The sequence below is a fragment of the Balaenoptera physalus genome (assembly GCF_965194825.1).
Source record: "Balaenoptera physalus genome assembly, chromosome: 1".
In the NCBI taxonomy this organism is placed as follows: Eukaryota; Metazoa; Chordata; class Mammalia; order Artiodactyla; family Balaenopteridae; genus Balaenoptera; species Balaenoptera physalus.
Window position 1 is genome coordinate 185,949,772 of NC_138882.1, and position 15,788 is coordinate 185,965,559.

The window sequence follows — 15,788 nt, forward strand, 5'->3', positions numbered from 1 at the left end:
CACAATGGCTAAAATAAATAGTGACAACACCAAATACTGTCAAGGATGCAGGGAAAGTGGATCACTCACACACTGGAAAATGTAAGATAGTCCAGCCACTTTGGAAAACAGTTTGGCAATTTCTTCAAAACAAAAGTAAGCCTACAACTGTACAGTCGCACTCCCAAGAATTCATCCCAGAGAAATGAAAACCACATTCACATAAATATCTGTACACAAGAGTTTCTAACAGCATTATTCATCATAGTCCAAAACTAGAACCAACCCAGATGCCTTTCAGTGTATGAATGGTTCAACAAACAGTGATATATCCATACCATGGAACCCTACTCAGCAATAAAAAGGAGCAAAGTATTGAAACACCCAATAACCTGGATGAATCTCCAGAGAATTAGGCTGAGTGAAAGAAGCCAATCCCAAGTGGGTACATACTGTATGACTCCATTTATAGAACATTCTTGAAATGACAAAGATAGAGATGGAGAACAGATTAGTGGTTGTCAGGAGTTAAAGAGGAGGCACGGGGAGGGAGGGAGGTTGCAGTGGACATAAAAGGGCCACGAGAGGGCTCTCTGTAGTGATGGAAATGCTCTGTATCTTGACGGTATCAGCGTCAATCTCCGGGCTGTGTAACTGTTATACCATAATTACCACTGGGGGATATTGGACAAGGGATACCCGGGATCGTTGTATTATTTTCCTACAACTACACATGAATCTACAATTAACCTCAAAATAAAAAAGTTTAACTAAAAGTTAAAAGTTTAACTAAAAGGTTAACTCCAAAATACAAGGAAGTCATCATTATGAAAGTCAGCAGTTACTTTTGGAGGGAAAGAGGGCAGCTGGAATTGGGACTGGGTGACTGGCAAAGTTCCATTCCTGTCCTGGATGGTAGTTAGGAGGGAATTTATATAATTCACCAAACTATACATTTGTTTTGTGTGTTTTCTTTGCATCTGTGTTTTGTTTTACAGTAAGTTTAAAAAAATAATAAAAGATAACAGCTTCTCTGTCTGCCTCGTTACTGATCCAGGAGTTAGCAAACTTGGAAGCAGTTGCTAGCCAATCCACAATAGACATGCAATGGGAACAAGAAATAAGCACTTATCAGCCACTAAGGGTTTGTTTGTTACCACAGCATAAACAGCCCTGACTGATGCATCCATTGTGGGAGAGTGCACAAGTAAAAGTTTTCTGGACTCCAGGACTTAGAAATGGGTTACAGTAAACCTGGCAAGGAACAAGCGATGCACCCTTGGGGAGAGCTGGGAGGGGCTGTTTGATGAGGTTAATAAAGCAAAGCCTCAGATCAATGTCCTGCATATGCCCTGAGGCCCACACCTACTCTAGACTCAACTGTCTCTTCCGTGAACTACAATCATGTCTACTGTACAGAGGAAACTGAGACACAGAGAGGTTCAATAAGTTTTCAAGGTCACACAGCAGGTTGGTGGCACAGCCGGTTAGCTAACATTTGTTTACATAAAAATCTGAAGGATTAGGTACTAAAAAAGTCCATTGGTGACTGGGGATTTCTTGGGATTTTCTCTATTTTTCTCAAGTTATTATAATGTTTTCTAGTTAAAAAATTAAAAATTCAGGACTTCCCTGGCAGTCCAGTCGTTAAGACTCTGCACCTCCACTGCAGGGGGCATGGGTTTGATCCCTGGTTGGGGAACTAAGATCCTGCGTGCTGCTTGGTGCGGCCAAAAAAATAAAATAAAAATAAAAATTCGCTGTTTAAGGAAACACACAAGCATTGACGCCATGCCTCAGTGCTGAGGTAGCACACGCAGATTAAGCATTCACTAGCAGCTGGGCACAACCCAGGCCTAAGAAGTCCCAGAGGGATGGATGGCCCACAGTACAGGCTGTCCTTTCCTGGGCCCCAGCGTAAGCATTTGTGAGCTCCACGCCCCTGCCTTCCCTCTCTCTGCACCTTAACCCTGCCAGCAGCACCTGACAGCAGCACTTAGGTAAGATGGAGCAGATGTGGACCACGCAACAGCTCGTCTGGAAGGCCTCACCCAGCCTTGTCTGTGGAGGGACAGGGGGGCCCACAGCTGTAGGAGCCCTTCCTCCCTTCCTTGCCCAAGAATGATGGCATTTGGCAACATCCTGCCAGCCGATGCCCAAACTGCTCCACTCGCTTGCCCCTCTGTCAAAGAATCTTTCGCATCAGATGGCAAGAAAGGTAAGGTGGCTTTAAAAAAAAAAAAAAAACCTTACACATCAAGCAAAGGTCAGAGCCACAACCCCACGATGTAGGCAGGCGTCAAGAGCCACTTAAACACTCTACAGTCCTCAGGGCCCCACTTGACATTTGGTGACCTTCGCATCCAAGACTCGAGCTGTAATTAAGAGCGGGGGCTGGGCTGAGGGCCACGGCTGGCTGACGAGTGTGCAGTGACCAGCTGGAACCCCTGGCAAGATGTCCCAGAAGAGAAGGGCATCGCGGAGGGCCTTAGCCCGATGAATAGGCTTGAAAGTTTTAGCAAGTGTAAATAGAGGACGCTCAGTTCTACATTTTCATTTCAAATCAACAACAAAAATTTTTTTAGTATAAGTATGCCCCCTACTATATTTGGGACACGGTTATACTTTAAAAAGTCACTCTTTATTTATCTGAAATTCAAACTTAACCGGGCATGCTGGATCTTATCTGGCAACCCTACCTCTGAAGCCGTGACATTTAAAAGAAAACCCCACCTCATTTCCCCCTCTGGCCACAGAAGCAGGCCATGGTTGAGAATCGGGCAGAATGTTCCACCCAGCTTGGAGGCTGCAAACCAGCATTTTCACACACCTGCATTAGATTCCCAGCTCATCAAGGGCTCCTCTTGATGAGAACACCTCACCCCAGGGATACCTCTCAACGGATCCCACAGTGAACCCTAAAGGCCCTTCTGGGTGTTGGACGTCGTGGCCAACAAGAAGATAGACAGATAAGGTTCCTCTGCTCCCGTGGGGCTGACATTCTAGGGAAGCTGAGAAACTAGAGCATCTCAGGTAGTGGAAAACAGTCAACAAAACCAGGTGACTGAGTAGTCGGGAAAGGAAGCTAAGGGGACAACATTTAGGCTGAGAGCCATGTGGCTATTGGAGGGAAAATCATTGCAGGCAGAAGGATTTGTACATGCAAAGGCCCTGTGGCAGAAGAGAGCAGAAAGACAATTGCTATGGCTGGAATAGAGAGGGCAGGGAGGGAGAGAGTGGTGTGCAGGGGGAGCCTGGGGCCAGAGGGGTTTCTGAACCAGAAAAGGGAGTTGGTGCACAAAAAAAATCCTTGGAGGGTTTTTAGAGTGACGTGATGGGATTCAGAGATGTACACACAGGATCACAGGCTGCCAGGGCAGGGCTAGGAGGAGACAGGTAAGGCGTTTAGGGTGCAAAATTTAAGGAGACCCTCATTCTTAGATTTGTGCAAGTGCTGACTCTCAGTGCCCCCCAGCGCCCTTCCCCCAGACCCTGCAGGGACCCCAGGAGGCACATGACCGGGAGTGACCGTCCCCTGCTTCACCCTACAGCAAACCTGCCCATTATCTGACCAGCAGCTGGAGTAGGGGGCAGATCAGGAAGAGAAGAGACAAACTTACTTTGCGCTCCATCCATCTGGGACAGGCTGCAGGGTCCATTTCCCACCTGGCTGGGCGCGTCCTGCCCCCACCACCACCACCAGCGGGGTTGGGGGGGTAAGTTGGGGCAGACAGGGGCCAGGGCGCCTGCTGGAGCACCGGTCACCGGGAGCTGGGGGTCAGCGTCTCAGCTGCGCCGTGGGGAGGCAAAGCTGCTGGGGCATTCTGAAGCCCCTAGACCCCCGGCCTCATGGACCTCCGCCCCCCACGACCCAGCGGGTGAGAGGGAGCTGGACGTCCCACCCAGACCACTGCTTCTCTGCCTTCGCCTCACACCGAGGAGGGTGCCGAGCTTCCCTGTTGGAGCAGGGAGCCCAAGAACCTGCCTTCCACACCCTCGACCGAGCAGCTCTGTGGCCTCGGGGCTCCTTTTGACCTTCATCAGCGGTAAAGAGGAGCACCTGGCCACCCCCCCGCCCCGGGGCCGTGGAGCCGCGGCGCGAGGAGGGCCCCCTCTGCTGGCGGCTGTCAGCATCGCAGCTTCGGGGGCGCTCGGGATCCCCCCTCGCCGGCTCCCACCTCTCCGGCGGCGCGCGCAGATTTTGGGTTTGGTGGGCAGTGACACCGCAGCCTGGTTCCTGGGCCGGCCCACTTCCAGGCCTGCTCGCTCCGCGGCGTGCTGACTCCAGCCCCCGCCAGAGTCTCCACCGCCCGCCGTCCCCGCGGCGCTCGGTCTAACCCTCCCTGGGAATTCTAGACAGTTCTCATTCCTCGTGCGGCTGCCACAGGCGACCGCGGGATTCCGTTTCCTGATCCCCGTCCCCAGCACCGCTCTGCTCTTGTCTCTCACCGGGCACAGGTGGCCTGCCAGTTCCAACAGGATCTGCGAAGCTCCTGGAAGGAGTCCATTTCCGGAGCGGGCCTCCCCTCTCCCAGCAGTGACCAAGGGCCAGGCGCAGGCTGATGCTCAAAGAAATCACCAGAGATGCTGCTTAATGCGAACTCGAGACCCCAGGGCCGCCCCCCTGACTCGGGGGTCTGGCTGAGGCTGGGGATGCTTATTTTCAGTCCCTGCCGTGACCATCGTTCTCAGCATCTGCGGCATTCATCTTGGTGGGACATGCAGAACTTGTTGCCAATGCAGGAGGTCCAGACCCACCCCCCCCTCCTCTGGGGATTCTGATTCAGCGGATGTGTGGGTGGAGGCAGAGAGTCTCTTGTTTAACCATCAGCCAGGTGATCCCGGAGGTATGTTAATTTACCTTAAGGAGACACAGTGGTAGCTGATTTATACCCATTAGAACACAGGAAGGCGGGTACAGTGATGGTACCCTCGTACAACAAACGAGGAACCAAGCTGAGTTCAGTGACCGGCCCAAGGCCACATGGCTGGTATAGAACAGAGCTGAGATTTAACCCAGGCCTGGGGACCTCTGAGCCTGTGCTTCTAAACCCATACTTCCTATGGCCACGCATTGGGGGTGGAGCGAAAGTCCAACAGCTCATTGCTGTGTTCTCGGGGCTGGGGACTGACTTCTCTAGTGACTTTCCACCTGCAGGTGGCTCGAAGTGCTGGGAGAACAATAGGACAGTCGTGGAAGGAGCACTGAGGGACTGGGGTGGGAGACTGGGAAATAGTGAACCTTGAGCCTGAAAGGCCTGCGTCCAGTTCCTGACCCACATCTGCCAGCTGTGTGACCCTGGACAAATAGCTTAACGTGTCTGAGCCTCCGTTTCTTCATCTGTGAACTGGCTATCAAGGTACCATGTGGTTGGGCTGCTGTGACAGGAGAGGGATAGTGCAGGGCATATGTGGCACGTGGCAGTGCTCAGTAAACGGTGCCTGTGGTGACAGCCCTGCGCCTGGATTCGGAGGCTGGCTCAGGTCCCAGCTGACAGTGAACAGGTGTGACCTGGGTGAGTTGCCTGCTCTCAGAGCGCCACCTGGTAGAAGAGACAGTAGACCTGCCCAGTCCACCTCAAGGCTTATTAGAAGGAGATGGAATTATGTGTGTGAGGGTATCTGATGGAGCTGAAAAGTAGTCCATTAATGGACACTGTTATTTTAATTCCAGGCTACTTGCAATAACTAAGAAAGCTTCATGAATCTTTCTAAAGCCCAATGTGGAGATCAGGTGAGGAGAACTGTCAGGGTCTGCAACAGGCCTCCTCCTCCAGGAAGCCCTCCCTAATGCCCCAGGTTGGTGAGGGGTCCCACCTCTATGCCGTCAAATCACCCAAGGCTGAGCTCTGTACCAGCCCCTTTCATTTCCTGGAACGGCCTCCTTCCTTCTCTACTTTCCCGCCCCTCCCCCATTACCACTCCCTCCATAGCCAGGCCTGTGGGAAATTGATCTCTGCAGGCCCAGACCAGGGGTCAGCTAAGGTGGAAGAGCCTGATGTTTGTATTTCACCTCACTGGGAGGTTCCACAATGTTTGCTTTCTAGGTAAATTTCCTCCAGAGAGGGGAAAAGTCCTGTGTGAGGGTTACTTTGTGTCAATTTGAGCACACCATGGCAAGCCCGGATTAAACACTTTCTGGGTGTGTCTGTGAGGGTGTTTCCGGGTGAGATTAGCATTAAGTAGGTCACCCTCCGCCGTGTAAGTGGGTTTACGCAATCCATCGAGGGCCTGAATAGGACAAAAAGCAGCAGAGGAAAGAGGAATTCACCCTTCTGTCCTGACGCTGCTTGAACTGGGGTATCTCACCCCCTGCCCTTGGATTGGGATTCACACCGTCAGCTTCCCCTGGTTCTCAGGCTTTTGGACTCAGAATAAATTACACCACCAACTTTCCTGGGTCTCCTGCTTGCAGATGGCAGATCACGGGACTTCTCAGCCTCACTAATCTTGTGAGCCAATTCCTATAATTAATTAATATATCTATATCTATATATCTCCCATTCTGTTTCTCTAGAGAATTCTAATATGACATCTTATCATGTTTTTAGAGAAAGTGTTTAAGTGAAAAGGCAAAACTTTGTGCTCTTTCTCCTACCCCTCTGAAATATTTGGAAATGGGCAAAGACCACTTGGGGACCTCCTACCGTCTACCCACCCCAAACCCAAGAAAATGCTTATCTCTCACCTTCCATCATAATTCACCTGTCCTCATCCCATCCTCAAGGGCCCTCATCCTCTCAAGGGCCTTTATCTAACTCTGCTAGGATGTGTGACCAGAAGGAGGGTTAGCTCTTCAAAAGAATTCATCTGTACTCACACCCACGAAGATGGCAAAAATTAAATAGACAATGACGAGTGCTGGGGAGAATGTGGAGAAATTGGAAACCTCGGATACTGCTGGTGGGAATGTAAAATAGTGCAGCCACTTTGGAAAATTTTGGCAGTTCCTCAGAATGTTAAATATAGATTTACCATGTGACCCGCCAATTCCCTCCCAGCAATATACTAAAAAAAAAAAAAAAAGTATATCCACACAAAAACTTTTACAGGAATGTTCATGGCAGAATTCTTCTTAATATCCAAAAAGTGGAAAAAACCCAAAAATCCATCAACTGAAGAATGAATAAAATGTGGCATATCCAATACAATGGGATATTTGGCCGTAAACAGGAATGAAGTCCCGAGACATGCCACAACCTGGATGAACCTTGAAAACATTATGCAAAGTGAAAGAAGCTAGTCACAAAAGACCACATTTTGTATGATTCTATTTATATGAAATATCCAGAATAGGTCAATCTGCAGGGAGAGAAAGCAGATTTGTGGTTGCCGAGGGCTAAGGGCTTGGGCAGAAATAAGAAGAGACTGCTAATGGGTTTGGGGTTTCTTTTGGGGGTGATTGCAAATGTTCTAAAATTGACTGCTGCGGTGATGGTTGCACAACTCTGTGAATATTCTAAAAACCAATGATTTGTACACCTAAATGGGTAAATTGTCTGGTATGTGAATTCCATCTCAGTGAAGCTGTTTAAAGCAAAGAATATGTTTGCAATCACGGGAGGCCTTTCTAGTCTCAGCCAAATGGCTTAACTCACGGGCTGGCGGGTGAGGGAGGGGATGTGAAGGCAGGGTAAGCTTGCTCACCAGGTGGGGTATTTCCACAGGGGGCTTCCTGGGAACCTTAGGTTTCCCTCATCGTTGGAATGGAGCCTTCAAGGACCCCCAGCCCGCAGACACAGAAGTCACCAAAACCCAAGACACGAAACACAGGAACCAAAATGATCACTCCCACGCCTGTTCCTCACAATCGCGCTTCACACTTTTATTGTTAATTTTCTTCACGTGTCCTCTTCTGCAGCCCAAACCCACGCTCAGAGACCATCACTGACCAGGAAACACAGCTTCTTTAAAAAAAACCACCCCCCCGTTTTCATGATTGGAACATTCGTGACAGTTTTCCTGACAGCCTGAGTGCTGGAGGCTGACCAGCACATTCACACGTGCAAAACATGAGCGTTCCCCAGGCCTCACAATGTTTTCCAGAACTCGCCGCTGGCTGAAGGTGACTTTCCAAGCTTGGGGTTCGTGGACCTCCCTCGCGGCTGAAAGGAAAAACACCCTCCAGAACTGAGAGGCTGGGGTACAGTTCACGAGTGTCAACAATGAGGGGACAAAAATCGTCGTGTTAGGATAAGGAACAGCCACAGATTTTCATGCTTGTGAGGGTTAATTTTAGGAGCGGGCCAAAGGATTCCAGTTTGTGAGAATTTAAAACAAACCACGGTTTGTAGCTGGGTGGGAAATAGGAAAACTGTGACGTAGGGCAACGATCAGCGTTTTTCTGCCCATGTGAGGCTCTCGTGAGACCTTCCTCCTGGACCGTTATCAGATCCCACACTGCAGCCAGTCGACCGATTCATTAAATAACACAAGTTATAAAACTTTAAAAATGGGGCATTTACAGTCAGGGACATAAATACATGCTTTTTAAAAGTGTCTACGTACATATTTACAGAGTTGCAAGATCAACCATAGTAGCCCTGAAAAAAAGTCCCTTTTTTTTTTTTTTTTTTTTTGCATGACCACTCGTGAGTACTCTGATTCAGAGTTCCCTCCTTCCGCTTTGGGTTTGATGTATTATCACCATCCAACATGGGGCTGAGAAGACAGCGCCAAAGTGGTCTCAGACATCCTGTCTGAGAGTCTGCCCCAAAGGCACAAAACCCAAGACCCTCACTGAACTGGGTCCAAACTCCTAGCCCAGCTCACCCGTTTCTCCAAGACATGGACTGTTCCATCAGAGATGGGGCCAGCTCCATCGTTCCCTGGCAGGCGATGGATGACCTCCGGAAATCTCTTTTCTTCCCCCCTAGGCTTTTTAATCCTCCAGCTTATTTTTCATTTCCCAATTTCTGTTTCTTTGTTTCCCTTTTCAGCCAATTTGAGAAGCTCAGACCCTAAAGGTGTTGATGGTCCCGCCAAGGGAGGCAGAGAAGCACACACGGGAGAGCTCCCGGCACCGCCCTCACAGCATCCTGTCCCCGGCCTCTCCCACGGGAGGAGCCGATCTATAAACGGAGACGAGGACCTTCTCCTGGACGCACAGGGCCTGACTGATGAGAATGACAAATCTGGAAACAACGCGAGAGCCAGCGGCTCAGATTGCTCAGGCAAAGAAGGAAGTCTTCCAAGTGCGAGGGCCAAGGGGGATGATCAGCAAGGCTCCGAAGTGTCTACACACTACGGATTCCCAGAGACACTGGGGGCAAGGGAAGGCAGGGGCGGGGCTGGCTGGAAGGGGAACTTGGCCTCTTCCTGAAGGCCTTCCCTGGACGGGGCTCGAGCTGACCCCTGGGCCAGACCCAAGTCCCCGCCGTGGCAAAAGACAACTGGAGAAGCAAAAAGCAGGATCAAGGAGCTCTCGGAAAATTGCATAGTAGGAGGGGCCCCAACCCAACAGGAAAGCTGAGCTGCAGAACGCAGGCCGGGGGCCGCACCCAGGTGTCATCTACGGCGTGCAATCAGCTGCCTTCCTGCCTCCCTGGGGTTCGGGACCCTCATCTGAAGACCACAGGCGCACGCACGCACGCACACACACACACACACACACACACACACGCACTCTCTCTCTCGCAGGCTCATGGATCTGGAATAGGTCGGTACTCCCTGGAGGCCAGAAGGCCAGTCCCTTTGGCTTCACTGATTCCAGGTCACTTCAGGTGCTGAGGAGAAAAAGAAAAGAAAAATAATAATGAAGGCTACATATTCGGGGCCTACCCTGGGCTCTTCAACCATGATCCCTCTACTTAATTTTTCTAGTTAAACTATTTTTGGAAGTACACCACATGTACGGAAGAGTACAGCTTGATGAACTGTTAGTGAACACACCTGTGTAACCAACACCCAGATGGAGAAACAATTCGACCAATTGTCAGCCCCACCCAGGCCCCCTTCTAGGATACCCACCAACCCTCACTGCGCCCCCCTGCCAGGGTAACCACTCTGCCAACCTCTATCACCATAGATTGATTTTACCCATTTTTTGACTTACATAAATGGAATCAATCAATACATATCCTTTTGTGTCTGGCTTCTTCTGCATAATGTGTTTGTGAGATGCACCCATTTCGAGCATGTAGTTGTAGTTCTTTCTGTTTCTCTGTTACAGGATTCTAGCGCATGGTCAGGCAGCTTCCATCTGCCTAGTCCCCTGCCCGTGCACAATTGGGTAGTTTCTAGTTTGGGGCCATCATGAGTAATGCCGCTAGAATGTTCTTATGTATGTCTAGAAGACGCACACAGTGCCCACGTGTACGTATTTATGCCGAGTGGAAACTCTAGGCAGTAGGGTGTGCATATATAACATATGAACATGTGGTGCACACGTGTATGCATTTCTGCTGAGTGTATCCCTAGCACCGTAACTGTTGGGCCCTGGGGAATGCATAGGTGCAGCTTCAGTAGATGCTGCCAGACAGTTTTCCAAAGTAATTACACTATCACTTCGTTTCATGCTAATACTCAAAATGACCCTTGTGGCAGGTGACACAGATCCCCATTTCAAATGGAAGAGACAGAGGCCCAGAGAGGAGAAGTAACTTTTACAAGGTCAGGCTGATGACCAGCAGTAGAGGTGGGACTTGAACCCAGGTCAAGCCCCCTCCAGAGCCCGTGTGTGCTCTCTGTTCCAAGGGAGTGGCTTAGCTCACATGCTTCCTCCAAGGAAACCCCTGTCACAGTAGCTGGCACACAGCCAGGCACATGAGTGACTGTTTAATGACATTTGCTGCACTGGGTTGAATATGAGCCTGGAATTGCGCTGGGCCAAATTCAGGGGCTCAGTTCTCTCACCCAGTGGACCTGGTCATCATTACTATTACTACTACCACTAACATCTGCTATTACTATTACTACTACTACTACTACTATCTACTCTTATTATTACTACAACTGCTACTAATATAATAATTCAGTGAGAATAATAATAATAGCAGAGCTGATCTATGGAAGAGTTATTCAATACCACATACCAGGCACTTTCCTAAGTGCTTCTCATGTACAGTAAGTCCCCTACATACAAACGAGTTCCGTTCCAAGAGCGAATTCGTAAGTCCAATTTGTTCGTAAGTCCGACAAAGTTAGCCTCGGTACCCAATTAACACAATCAGCTATATAGTACTGTACTGTAATAGGTTGATAATACTTTTCACACAAATAATACATAAAAAGCAAACACACACAAAAAATAAAACATTTTTAATCTCACAGTACAGTACCTTGGAAAGTACAATAGTACAGTACAACAGCTGGCATTACAGGGGCTGGCATCAAGTGAACGGGCAAGAGTTACTGATTGGAGGAGGGAGAGGAGGTGGGAGATGGTAGAGCTGAAAGATCGTCAGCAATAGAAGTACTACTGTACTCTATAAGGTACTGTACAGTAAAGTACACAAAAGCACAGCCACTTGTAGAGGATGCACGCACGTGACAATGTATGCCAGACACGTGAACTAACTTACGTGATTGGACATGCGAACGCACGTTCCCATCTTTGAAAGTTCGCAACGTGAAGGTTCCCATGTAGGGGACTTCCTGTATGTACTAACCTACGCGATCTTGACAATATTCCCGTGAGAGAGGTACAGTCATCCCTCACTATCCACAGGGGGACTGGTTTCAGGACCCCCATGGATACCAAAATCCACAGATGCTCAAGTCCTTTATATAAAATGGTATAGTATGGTATTATTATTATTATTAACCCACTTTACAGATGGACGAATTGAAACACAGAGAAGTGAAGTACCTGCCAGGATTACTGGAGCCGGGATTCAACTCTAGAAAGTGTGCTCTTAACCACTACACTATGTCAGTTCCAACCCCCCCAAGACCTCTTGATGGGGCTGGAAAGAGCTGCTTGCCGTGGAGCAGGGTGCCTTTGAGAGAGGGAGGCCTGCATGTGCCCCACCCACCTGAGCAGGAGCAGCCGGAGGAGAAGAACGTAGAGACAGGGCCCAGCGTGGAGCGTGCTGCATTCCCCTGGTTTGGTGTGGCCAATATATGTGAGTTTCCTATGGGTCACTGGGTGAGATCCAAAAAAGAAGCCATCTTGCCAGCCCCCCACCTGAGAGGCAGCCCTCCAGGAAGGAGACCCCAGCAGCAGGCGCTGTGGCTGGACCACTGGGACCGGAGCTGAGGGGAGGTTGGCAGAGGCTGAGCCAGAGGGGAGCTCTCCTATCTCGGAGACCATCCACCCACCCCACTCCTGGGACACTGTGGGAGGGCCAGCACCGGGAAGCCTGCCCCAAGGCCGGCCAGTCTTAGCCAAAGGAGCAGTGAGAGCCAAGAGGAGGATCATGGCAGCGGCCAGACAACTGAGAGGTGCCAGTCCCTGCCCTGGACCTCCCCTCCGAGACCCTAGGGCAAAAGTCCAGCTGGCCCCTGAGGATGGGAAAGAGACAGAGGCAAAATAGGATGTGCAATGGGAGTTTCAGGCTGGACTAGGCAACGTGGCACTTTGTTATACCTAAAGTGAACAGAGAGCTCTGGGCTTTGCCCGAGACGTCGTGAGAGCACAGAAAAGGGAGGCAGTGGAAGGCAGGTGCTGGAGAAAAGCCAAGCTCCTCTGTGTTGGTCCCTCCCTTGAGTCAGACTGTCCAGTAAGCTGGTCACAGAGCCTCTACCCCGGCAAGGGCAGCAGGATGAACGGCAGTCCTGGGTGCTTTGAGGATGTCATCCTTTCCTCAGAACAAACCCCAGAACATGTACAGTGGGCACAGACCACTTAAAATCCATCATCCATCTGGGCATCAAAAAGCTGATCCCAGGGCTATCACTTGCCCCTCTGTGTCTCAGTTTCCTTCTCTGTAAAGTGAGGGTATCCACCTACACATCCCTTCCCGTGCTAAAATCCTTTGCCGTGGCATCTCAAAACATCATTTTGGAACTGTGTTAAACAGTGCTGTGGACTGAATTGTGTTCCCCACCACAATTGTACTCTAACCCCCAAAATGATAGTGTTTGGAGATAGGGCCTTTGGGAAGTGATTGGGCTTAAATGAGGTCATGCGGGTGGGGCCCCCATGATGGGATTAGTGCCCTTATAAGAAAAGACACCAGAGCCTCCTCCCTTTGCCGTGTGAGGACACAGCTAGAAGGCAGCATCCGCAAGCCAGGAAGAGAGCTCTCACCAGAACCCCACAACGCTGGCACCCCGATCTTGGCCTTCCAGCCTCCAGAACCATAAGAAGTAAATGTCTGTTGCTTAAACCCCCCAGTCTGTGGTATGTTACTGCGGCAGCCCAAGCAGACTAAGACAAATAGTATATGGCGTTTAAAAAAAAAGAAAAAAAGTCATTTTTTACAATAATAAGTAGCACATACTTATTATACATACAAATTTAAAAATGAGGGAAAAAGTTAAATAAAATTTTAAGGAGCAATTTTCAGTCACTTTGAAAGTAAACTGTTGAGTTCTGAACATTCACTGTTGGTGAGCGAACAGAAGCTGTGAGCTGCAGATACAAATGAAATTGGGCCTCCATTCATCTGAGCACCCAACTTGGGAAGCTGCGCACGTTTGAAACTAAGGGAAAAGAATTCATCTAGGGTCGCGCACGGGCCCCAGGGGAGGGCCTGACTCTGCAAGGCATGCTTACGGCTGAGACTGCAGTGGCCGACGGAAACACCCCGGTCTGGGCAGGAATCAGTCCAGCTGCACCCGCCTCTCCCTCAGGCTGCAAAGAACACCTGCTCTGAGCTGGAAGCCACACCCTGCCAGCCCATCGGCATGAAAGTCCACGCAGCTGCCAAAGGGATGATCCCAGGACACGCACGGGACCCAGAGTGGGGAACTGCACATCCTGGCTCTGCCTGCCACTCTCCAGAAGACTCTAGCCAAGCCTCCTCTCCGGGGCCCAATTCTTCCAGCTGTAAAGTGGGAGGGGGGATGGTCTCCTGGGCCGTCCAGTCCTGAGTACTGCAGCATCCATGGCAACGTTGCTCCACTGCACCCGGGACTTGGGCTTACCTCCCCCCCCCCCCAGGACCTGGTGCCCAAGAGGTGGGCTCAGTGCCAGCTGCACAGCACAAACTCTCCGGGGAAAGTGGGTTTTATTTCCACTCCCCTCCTGAACGAACCCCCAGAGAAATAAGGCCAATCCCAGAAACTCCGCCTGCTGCGAGGAGAGAGGAGTGAGCGAGCCATCAGGGAGAGGAGAGGTGGGAGGGAGGAAGGCACAGCACAAAAGACCCCAGAGCTTCGGAATTCAGCCCATCTTGCCTTAAACAGCTGTGTTCTTATTCCAAGTGACCTTGGCCGTGTTAAGCAGGCATCCATCCCCGAATTTGAGTGTGTCCCAGAGCCACGGGGCCACCTGCTAATGCAGAGTCTCAGGCCCTGCTCACCAGCATGCTCGTTTAGTGAATTGGAGTGGGATCCTGGGGTCTGTATTCTTAACCGGTGCCCCAATCATGCTTGAGATGCTGGTCTCAGGGACACAATGAAAAAAGACATGCCATGTCACCAGCAGGGAAACCCAAGCCTGCTCAAGGTCACTGGCAAAGCCCGGCCCCCCAAGAGGAAAAGTCCAGCATCCATGAATGAATTCAGGTTTCACCATCAGAAAATCTGGAAGGAGACTTCTAGTTCAACATAAATCTAAGTTTTTATACTTTATGAATTAGTATTACTTCCACTTTCAAATACACTGTGGGAATAGGGACTCCATAACCTTATCTGGTCTTAAAGCCGCTGAAGGTCTCAGTTAGGTGCTGAGTATTATTATTATTATTACAATAACGATCGCTAATACTTAGACTTACCTGGTGCTTATCTGTGCCAAGCACTGTTCTAAGTGCTTTCATACGTTTGACACTTGTAATTCTCACAATCCTATGAAGTAGATACTACTGTCATCCCCATTTTATAGATGGGAAAACTGAGACTCAGAGAGACAGAGTAACTGGCTGAGGTCCCCCAGCCCGTAAGAGGCAGAGCTGGGATTTGAACCAGATGGTCCAGGGTCCACACTCTCAGCCACTGTATACCCTCCCTGCAGGAAGGCCCCCTGCCCCACCTAGCACCCCGGGGGTGCTCCACAAGCCATCATGCCCACCCCCTTCTCTCCTGCCAGCCCACCCCCAAACCCAAGCCCTGCCCCTCGGCCCCCAGAGCCTCCGGAGGCTGCTCCACCCTCCGTGTACCTGTCAAGGAGCAGGCGAAGCATCTACTCTTTGAAGAGGGATCCCTGGAGCTGGGCTGCAGCTGTGGCCTTGACATTCCTACACTGCCTGGTGATGTACGGGGCAGCTGGCGGAGGACATCGAGATGCCAGGCGGAGACTGTAGCTGTGCGGGGAGACGAATAACACACAGCATCACCAGGAGCCCAGCCCGGTGGGTGCCCAGACAGCACCTGGGAGGTCTCGTGCTGGCACCACCTCTCCAGGCACCTTGAAGACAATGGGACTCGAGCTTTAACAACCGGAGTGAGCGCGCCGCCATGCTCCGCCCACCCCCTTCCCTCCACTCAGAGGCGATGGGCTGGCAGAAGCGTCCACAAGCGGGGTTCTGAGACACTGCACCGGGCAGGCCCACCCTGAGGACCCCCACTGGATGGGCAGGCGAGCCAGGAATGGACACTGCTGTGCGGACGGCAGCTTCACCGTTTCCCCGCCTGCCTCCCCGGGCACTATGCTCCCCGCAAAACATCTGGGGAGGTTCTGGTACCAAGTTACAACCATCGCCTACAGAAGGAAGAGGAAGTAGGTCCGGGTCCCCTCCAGGCCGGAACTCTGCACCTGGCAC

General features: G+C 50.7%; 1 protein-coding gene across 5 annotated transcripts in view; it reads right to left on the reverse strand.

Moving 5' to 3' along the window:
* Window positions 1-7,779: 7,779 nt before the first annotated feature.
* The window catches only part of PRDM2 (PR/SET domain 2), a 118,463-nt gene continuing 110,454 nt past the window's right edge, over window positions 7,780-15,788 (reverse strand). For all 5 annotated transcript variants that reach the window (XM_082417035.1, XM_082417039.1, XM_082417036.1 and 2 more), the window contains 2 exons: window positions 15,186-15,329; window positions 7,780-9,704 (listed from right to left, as the gene is read on the reverse strand). In XM_082417035.1, coding sequence (XP_082273161.1) covers window positions 15,209-15,329 — 121 coding nt within the window. In that variant the 3' untranslated portion in view covers window positions 7,780-9,704; window positions 15,186-15,208. The remainder of the gene's footprint in view (window positions 9,705-15,185; window positions 15,330-15,788) is intronic.